Source organism: Diadema antillarum, unplaced genomic scaffold (genome assembly GCF_040938485.1).
Source record: "Diadema antillarum isolate AM-2024a unplaced genomic scaffold, OU_Dant_1.0 seq00001279_RagTag, whole genome shotgun sequence".
NCBI classification, from domain to species: domain Eukaryota; kingdom Metazoa; phylum Echinodermata; class Echinoidea; order Diadematoida; family Diadematidae; genus Diadema; species Diadema antillarum.
The window spans coordinates 982674-992474 of record NW_027272059.1 but is presented as its reverse complement, the minus strand read 5'-3'; the positions used below and the strand labels follow the sequence as shown (position 1 = coordinate 992474).

The following is a 9801-nucleotide window of genomic DNA, read 5'->3' as shown; positions in this document are numbered from 1 at the left end:
CATTAAAAGTTGTGAATTTTAAAAATCTTGGTGCAGCCATCACTAGATGAAATACTACAATGCTTTGTGATGTCACATGTGGAAAACAGGGTAAAGAACATTTAAAGACAATTCAACAATTCATTTCTCTAGCATAATGAAAGAGCATTTGGCTTGCCTTTCAGAAAGAAGGGAGAACAATATTACCCTTAATATATGTCGGTTAGATGTCATGGGAATGTGCAATTTTCACAAAAACTGAAATTTTGAGGAACTCTCATTATATCGTTCTCCATACATGAGGTCATGACCTGTAGTAGTCTTCTCATCCTGCGATGGCTGTACTGAAAGTTAAAATGTGTTGTTTTTCCATACTCTACTTTTTTTAACCTATTGAGGACAGGCTGATTTTGCTACAACACGCATTTCCTGTAGACACCTGCCCGAATATACTCAGGCCTTGTCCTCAACGGGTTAAGGTAAATGTATCTTTATTACTATTAGTATGTGTGTGCTCTGCTCCCAGAAAAAAAAATGCTTTTTATTAAGTTTCATGTAGTAATGTTTGATTTGACAAATTAGGTATGAGATTGTAAATGTTCAGTGTTTCAGAGGATCAAATTGCTTCCACTGCATTTATGTGGAAGGGACATCCCCCTTCATTTGGTGTAATGAAAGTAATTTCAACTCAATATGTGACTGACATGTCTGTTGCAAGTGCAAGTAAATCCTTATTTCTTGCAGATCAAACATGATTTGGAGTGATTTTATGTGCTCTGACAAAGCTCTGACAAAGCATTGAGACATTACCAGATTTATTTTTGGCAATTGTACTGCATGAATAAAAATATATTTTGATGTACAAACAGATGTGTCATATTTGTTTATCTTTTATTTGTCTCTTCACCTCATTAAATAGTATAAAAATAATGAATGTTTATGAGTGCAATGGACAGAATATTTCATGAGACGAAAGATGAAATGATCACAGATTTCATCTTTCACCAAATGAAATATTCTGTTCATTGCACGAAAGAAAAAAATTATTGTTTTATATAATGCCTAAAATAGATCATTGTCTTCTGATTTTTTATTAGCTATTTTAGAAACTAGAGAAAATCTGAGATTGAGAGAGTGCTCACTGAGTGCTTTATGTTTAAAAAGCGCGCTGTCGCATACACACACTGCAAGCTCAAGCGTTTTACACGCGTATAGTGTGCCGGGCTTCAGCACGCGCGCAATGGAGCAAATCGTATGGATCCAAAATTGCATGGTAAATGGAGCCACAATTGCATGGATGATGATGTCATAGTGAAATGGGATGAATGATCAATGTCAAACAGCCAATCAAATGACAAGGATCTATTTAGGCGTTTTATTAAAAAATAATGATAATACGATACAAATACCAGGTGTGCAATTAGTCAAGTTTTATTACAAAAAATATCAACATATGATTCACATATCCAGCAATGTACAAGAAAGGCATACTGTAACAGAGTTGCTTGTGATCTGAGATCCAAACTAAGATCATAACATACACCTACCAAACTATATCAAGATGGTTGATAATAAATAATCCACTATATACAGTGCACTTTTAATTCCATTCAAAATGCCACAGATTCACAAATTAAAAGAAAACCATTTCATGTCAATATAAAAAAGACAATAATTTTATGTTTACCATATGCAGTCATAGTGATTTTTTTTTTCTTCAGCCATTTGAACAGTTGTAGATAACAAAGATATATATGAATATCTTATGTATGTGAATTTGTCAAGATTTCTTGTAGTGTCATTACTACCTACATGGTATTTATAATAGACAGTATCAGTAAGATGTCATATCTCCTTAGTAGTTGAAGTTGTAGATTCTAAGCAAGTGAGCTCAACTTTACACAAGTGCCACAGAACTATTGTCAATGCTTGTAACTATATATATATCAAAGATAGAAAAATTACAATGAAATAATACACCATGTGACTGTTTATGATTTTGTTCTTTTATCAATAGGCAGAGACAGACACTTGCCTAGTACATATACCAGTACAACAATACATTGTACTTGAAATTGCAAACAGCATACAAGTGCATCCTATAATACTTACTTTAGGTGATTACATGAATCAAACATGCAATGCTGTTCATGTACAGTTTAAACACTGAATGTAGTATTAAAAAAACACTCACTGGGATTCAACATTTTCATTTTCAGTGCACATAAATTTGAATAACTTATATTTGAAACAATATATAGATCAATCAAGATATTGAAATGTGTACATATAATGGCTAAAAAGATTTACAGTGTGAAGTAGAAAAAAAAAAGTTCATGATTATGGCATTACAAAACACAATTGTCCTTACTGTTCAAATTACCTGAAATGCAAGGTAACAAGGCAAGCACATAAATACCATATGTGTGTGTGAATATTGATGAATTTAGTAAACAATGCTATCCGTTAAAAAATGGCACTTCATAAAACCCAAGTCTACACAAATTACACATACGCTTATTGCATGTTTTCTATTGGCACAAGATACAATATAAGAGCTTGCAATCTAGCGATCACACAAATAAATACCTTTTGCTTACAAGATGTATACTTAAGAATTACGAGTGTAGTGAGCTGCATCTATGTGATAAATTACGTCTTCATTCGCTGACAGTATGTTTCCTCTATATACACGCGCTAATTGGAATGTCTTGTTTTACCACAACAGTTGTACATGTATTCAATGCACATGCAATAGATTTTGATCAATCCCTGGGTCATAGCAGAGATGAGGGAAGTTGAAGGAAAGACAGAGAAAGTTCCAGAGCTGATCCTACAACAGCACAGGATGATCCTAGACTTATTGACCCACCATCAGAAATGTGACACTTTCTTCTTCAGCCCACAGCAGCCAGAACATGAAGTGCTCAAGGTAAAACAGTCAAGAGTAGAGATAAATTGTAAATGAATTTTAAATGAATTTGTCTACACTTGGCTGTGTTCAACTTTCCATACAAAATGACGCCAGGGCATGGCATTGTTCAGATTCACATTTCTCTGGTATTTAAGACAAATTGACCACAAATAACATCAGTGTGCACACTTACAAAGCATATTTAAACATTTGCTTGTTATGAACCCAAACCTGTCTTGTCACAAAGACAAAGCCAATATGAGCCAAAAGGACTTTAACCCCAGACATCAATGGAGTTACGTCTATGCACATCTAGTCAAGGTACAACATTTTTTTTTTCCTAATTGTCATTCCACACATCTGGAGGACATTTTGGTATTTGATGTACAAAGAGTATGGATTACATTTGATGAGCCAACACTAACAATCCAAACACGATTAATGAAACTTCCATTTAGAGAAAAGTACATTGCAACTTTTGACATTACCTACCTACAGAGTGCATTATACATTGTAGTTAATGAATCAATACTGACTTTCATGCAAGCCTGGTCGGAATTGTAAGCATTACTTCAACATCAGCATCTTACAGTTTGGAAGCTCTGTAACATGTAGTACTTGTATCTTAAAGCTGCAGTACTTTCATATTTCATTTTTTTTTAATATGTCAAAGGATCAAACAGCTTTTGTGATAAAGAAATGCAATAGTCTAATGGGAAATAATATTTTTCTTATTTTTTTCTTCTCCACAGCAGCATAGCAAATAAAACACCAGTCAACACCCTTGTGTCATAATTTGAAAATCATGGAATTTAAATTATTTCTTTTTGCATAATGGCAAAATATAAGAGCTGCTTTTCATCAAGTATGACTAACTGACTTACACAATGATTATTATTATTATTATTATCATTTTTTGTGTCTAGGGTAACGTTTCACTGCACAATGAACTACTGTAAAAGTGGATATTTTCGCGTGACTAATTTTTTGCGCTTGGCCAGGTAAGAAGAGTTTCGCGTGTTTTTAATTCCGTGGAATCAGACATCAACTACTGGAACATATGGCACGCAAAAATATCCGTGTACTTATATTTTTGCGCTAGCTTCTGGTTGCGCGAAATGCGCGAAAATTTCAGCACCGCGAAAATTTTCACTTTTACTGTACCTCTTATAAATTGGCATTCACTTTTGTCATGATTGGGATATGAATCAAGAAAAAATCCACATGATATATAGGGAAAAACACGCACAAAAAGCATACCCATCTGCTTTCTAGCCTAGAAGGGGAACTAGCATAACTTTAGTTCAGTCATACAACAAATGGCAATGAGGTTACTACCAAAGTAAAAACAAATCATTGGCATATATAAACTATAGATATTGGCATATTTATAGTTTCTATATCTGGTTATAAACACAATTTTTTGTTTCATTTGAGGCTGGCAATTAGATAATAGCTGCAAACAAGAAAAAGTGCAGAGGGATTACTAAGACTGTCATCACCTTGGCAACCACACATCTTCCACCTGTGAGCTCCTGTTGGGAATGATGGCATCCTCTGGTTCCAGGATCTCATCACTGGGGGAGGGGAAGACTCTGGTGACAACCTGTGAACCTTCAAACACCACTTGGGTGGGCATTGGAGGTGGGGCAGACTTGGATGGAGAGAGGGGAGGTTTCCTGGCTTGGCTTGGGGTTTTTACCACCTGAGAGAATCCGTTGCTCGCTCTCTGGGGTGTGGGGTGCGTTTTGTGGAAGGTACAGGTACCAGTCCTGACTGGACTGTAGGGAGAACGTCCACCAAGGTTAGCGTGTGGTTCCCGTCGGGGACTAAAGTCTGGTCTGACAAATGATGAGCCACGGTTTGTACTCATGTGTGAGCAATATCCTGACTCAATGCCTGTGGAGCTGTTCTCTGAGATGACCCCATTCAGGGGTTCCAGTTCATGCGACTCGCCACTCTGTAGAGTTGAGGAGTGAAACGACATGCTGACCTCCGACTCCTCCCCAGCGTGGTGACAGGAGCTGGAGTATCTGAAGTGTGTCCTGAAGCAGCAGCAACAGCTACAGCAGCAGCAACAACACACACGCTCCAAACAGTGGCACAGGCAAGAAGGCACAGGCAGCTGACCAACGTTTCCCTCCGGGCCAATGACGCGACACATGGACTGGAAAAAGAGGGTGGAGTAGAGCCAGCTGATGGTCATGATGAGCATCAAGAAGGTGCCCATCTGGGTGTAGGAGAGGATACTAGCTGGCATCATCAGTGCTCCTGCTACAAAGGTGGTTAGTGCTGCCATGGTGATCGCTGACCCCATGTGGGCCAGCGAGTAGACCACCCGGGACTCACGGTCTGGTTCTGGCGCAAGACGGTATGCCACTCCGTAGTGAACTGTGAAGTCTATTGAAAGCCCGACAGAGACAGAGAGGATGACCGATTCTAGGATGTTGAGTTGCCAGCCCAGAAGGACAAGAGCACCGATAGTGACACAGATGGTACCCGATATGGACAGGATGGCAAAGAGACTGATGACAAAGTTACGTGTGGTCAAGAACATGACTACCATAGCAATGATGATGGATAGACCAAGTGATAGAGGGGTGCCTCGAGCAAGGTTGTCCTGAAGGTTGTAGAAGTCAAGGTAGCTGATGAACCAGCCCTCCCCTAACGTCTGGGGTGCTGTCTTCAGAACAGGCTTCAGCCAGCTCTCAAGTTTGGTCCAGAACTGCTTCATTTCTTCATAGGAGTGGGAGAAAGCGTACGAACTGTCAAATTCAATGATGACAGCTTTAACGGCACTATTGTTGCCACCAAACCTTGGCCCCGGTTTCCACTTGTCGAAATACGATGGAGAGTACTGATATAATTCTGCTACTGCTTGTGTTAGGCACTGATTGAATGTTCCTCTTGAGTATGGAAAGCGAGATCCTCTGCAGCATGGAGTATTACTCAACCCTGTGTTCACATCGCTACAACTTCTGCTCTCCATCCATCCCTTGAATGTCTCTATAAAGCAATTTTCAATTCTCAAACTTGGTGTTTGGGAGAAAAAAGTTTGGTTCCTCAACAACTGGCAGAACCTCAGAAGCCAGCGTTGTGATTTGGGCGATGCCATATCAAAGTCTGGATTCAAGACCAATTCTCCAACGTCATTTGGATCCAGAGGGTTTCCACTATCAACAGCTTCTACTCCCCACACAACAGTGATTGGTAAATGGGCATAGAGGGAGCCATGGTTCACCTTCTCAAACCAAAAGAGGTCTTTGTATACAAAGTCATAGCGTTCAAATGGATGCATGGATCTGAAGAGTTGAAATTCTGGAAGCGTTGGTAGCTGAAGGCGGGGATCCAAGAAAATAAGGCAGAACCCACCAAGCATTACAATACCTAGCAACAGTAGCCATAGCAACCGTGGTTTGATAACAATACATGGAAGGATCTTTTGGAAAAATATGCGTGACCAATCACTGATCCATTCCGTGCATCTGTTCCAGATATCTGCTAAATGGCTGCAGAAGCCTTTCTGGGATTTATATTTCTTGTCATGCTTCTGAGAACTACAGTCCTTTAAATCTTTAAAGTATTTGTCCTCTATGATGACCGCTGCTGGCAGCCATGTTATTGTCAGCACAAAGTTTAACAAGATGGCGGTTCCGGCAAAGAGTCCGAAGCACTTAATGGCCGTGATGTTGCTGATGGTGTTGGCATAGAATGCCGAGGCCGTGGTCAGACTGGTGACAAACATGGACATAGCAGCGTGCCGGAGTGTCTCCATGACAATAATGACGCGGGGAGCATTGGGGCGATCCTGTCTCGATTGCTTCCAGATATCGCAAAAGACAAATGCATCGTCTGCTCCAATTCCCACAAGCAGGATGACGCTGGTGAGGTTCATGAAAGGGAAGAAGGGGATTCTAAAAACAGCCATGTAGACAAAATAGGCAGAGATGAGAGACATCGCCATACTGAGCACAGTCATGATGGTGACGAACAGCGAGCCGATGTACATCCACATCAAGAGGACCACAAACACTACTCCAAGGCAGGGATAGATAGCATCCGTTGTCAGGTACTCGCTGAATAAATCTTGCTTAATCCCAAAGTACAATCCTGAAATTTTTGTCGTTTCATCGCGAATGTCACCTGCCTTGAATTCATCATCGTAAATAGCTCTGATGTCATTGCCTGCATAGATAGGGAGGACTGTGAGGGCGTAGGTGACACGTTCATTGTTTGGGCTCTCCACACACATGAAGTCCACGTCCACAAGGTAGTGGAGTATGTGGTATACCGCATCAAATTTCGTACAGCGCTTGGGCACATTGGCACAGCTGCTACTGAGGGACAGGCCAGGGTTTGAGCAGTCGTGCCTCAGCTCTCGAGTCCGGTAGAAGTGTGAACAATCCCTCAACAAGTGCAGGGTTGCCTCTACGTCTTTCCTGGTGATGTTCAGACAGCTGCTTCTGTTGTTGAGGAGGGCCACATAATTGGGCAGCGACCAGCTGGGACAGCAGGCATGGGTCACGTTGCTGGTGTAGCACGCCCTCAGGAACTGAATATGAGATCGGACTGTCTGCTGCTCCAAACGACACATGGAGTGCAGGGCCTCGGTGGACAGGAGGTTGTTGTCGTGGGTTGAAGCAAAAACCATGCGGGCATAGATTTTATCTGGAAAGACAATTGGAATAAAGAATATCACTTATATCATGCAATTTAAACCAAAGTCCTGTTTGATACATAAAATCACTCTGTAGGTAGAGAGCAAAATTGTCGATGCTGCCACAAGATTCAATATGAATCACAACTATTACATACTATTGAAATGCTCTAATAATGATTTCATATCAACATCATACAGTAATGACTGAATTAAAAATCAATAAAATCTTATGTTATCAGTGTATGAATGTTTAAATGTGCATTGTATAGTTCTTGGAGTGATAACTTTGCATAATCTAAAGAATAGAGAGAGAGAGAGGAAAGAAAATCTGGAATTTTCAGGCTCTCCTATCGTAAATTTTTGTCTGTATGCATTAGTTAAGATTATATATAATTTATAAAAATGAAAAAAAATTGTTGACAAAAACCAGTACCTAACAAAGAGGATTATTGAAGTACTACCTCGATCCAAAATAAAAATAAATACACAGGCAACCTTAACAGCAGTTCAAAGTTGGGCCTACACAGCAGATACATATCATCCATAGAGAATGATGTTCTCATTTAATAAATTGAGCTCAGCCCTAAACTGGATTAGACATGCCTCGCAGCTTATCAGGTCAAACAGTTGACTAGCTGCTCAGAACTTGTGATAAACATGGCTTTAATGAGATTATCAATTGCAAGGGTTGTCATGAATGTGGATGCCTTTGCCATTGGCATTGGCATATCTTTATTTCTGTGCTCCCCACTCCCTTATTCTGTGCAAACCACAAATTAAGATGATACCCAAAGAGGGAGGAGAGCCACTATCTGTTGTCATGGCAACATGCTTGCTGCCAGGGAATTTGACCCAGTTTCAGGTGATTCTGACCTACATCAACATCACATGGAAAGAATGGCATAGATGTTTTTTTATCATATACAGTATGAAGATAAATCTCCATGTTTAGTAGCTATCAAATTCTGCCATATCAGCAATATGAATACAAATCATATGTGTATGATATATAAGAATAACATCTCAATTTACAAAAAACAACTACAGTACCTACAATACAAACAAATGCATGCTCTTCTAGAGAAAATACATGTAACACGGTTACTGATTTTATCTTGGCATATTACAGGTATTAATCATGTAATTAATCATATCAAACAACTGAGGCAGCATAATGTACCAGGGTATTCAGACTTCATAAAATAATTACATGTGAAGGCAGCTAAGACTTATTCTAAAGATGAATTATATTTCCTAGCATACATAGTATACACATCACTGCAATTTTCTTCTAACCCTGACCTTTCAGTGCAAACATAATCATAGGAGACAAAAAATTCTGCAATTTCAAAAAAAGTCTTCTGGGCTCATGTATCCTTTTTATACAGCAATAGATTGTGCAAAGGATTCCGCCAATATGACCATCGAGGTACCCAATGAACCTGTAATAATCCTGCCTTAAAGTTGCACACAATACAAAACAAATGTGCCATTTTCTTTTTGTTTTTGTCTTGGCCAATATGAATCATTTCATTTTGGAAATTAAACAAAAAAGATGGGATGCTTCAAGAAGACAACAAAATGAAATGTCCATTGCCAGAAAATTCTCATCTTCTGGCAAATAAACCAAAAATGACTGCATTCAGACAGACAGAAAAATGTTTGCTACAGGAGTTGATAACAATAAAATTCATACATTTCCTGTTAAATAAAATAAAATATGACCAATGATTTCATCTTCACTTCAGTACTGTTTGCAAAGTACCTGTTCTTATTCAGGAAGGAATCTTTTGAGAATGTTCTTGCTTATCAGCTCTTTTAAATACAGAATATAAGGCTAAACCATCTTCTAATTCCAGTCCTTTAAGTCATCAATGTGTAAGATTATATCTCATCAATAATCTAAACAAATGCCTCCCATGTGACTGAATTTTGCCGTAACCCAAAGTGAAAAGAGTTTGTGTGCATATGTGGGTGAAGAGTGACATATGATGGAATAATGACCTCGATTTGAAGATGTGCCAAGCAAGAGGTGGCCAATCTTGCCTCCAAATTTAAAGACATATCCAGGAGCGGCAAAAAGTTGAGAAGTCTCATCTCTCAGTAAGCCTATAAGTGAATTTGGTCAAATTGAACATGAAAAAGAGTGCCAACCAGTCAACATAGCAATCATTAATATACCTACGGGATAACATCAGCTTAATTTGCTCTAAGCATGGCACACGATTCTAGATCCCTCTATATTTCT

The 9801-nt window shown here is 39.0% G+C and overlaps 1 protein-coding gene across 3 annotated transcripts in view; it reads right to left on the bottom strand.

Moving 5' to 3' along the window:
* Positions 1 to 4289: 4289 nt before the first annotated feature.
* Positions 4290 to 9801, bottom strand: part of LOC139745602 (protein dispatched homolog 1-like) — a 111608-nt gene continuing 106096 nt past the window's right edge. For all 3 annotated transcript variants that reach the window (XM_071655996.1, XM_071655994.1, XM_071655997.1), the window contains one exon: positions 4290 to 7561. In XM_071655996.1, coding sequence (XP_071512097.1) covers positions 4392 to 7561 — 3170 coding nt within the window. In that variant the 3' untranslated portion in view covers positions 4290 to 4391. The remainder of the gene's footprint in view (positions 7562 to 9801) is intronic.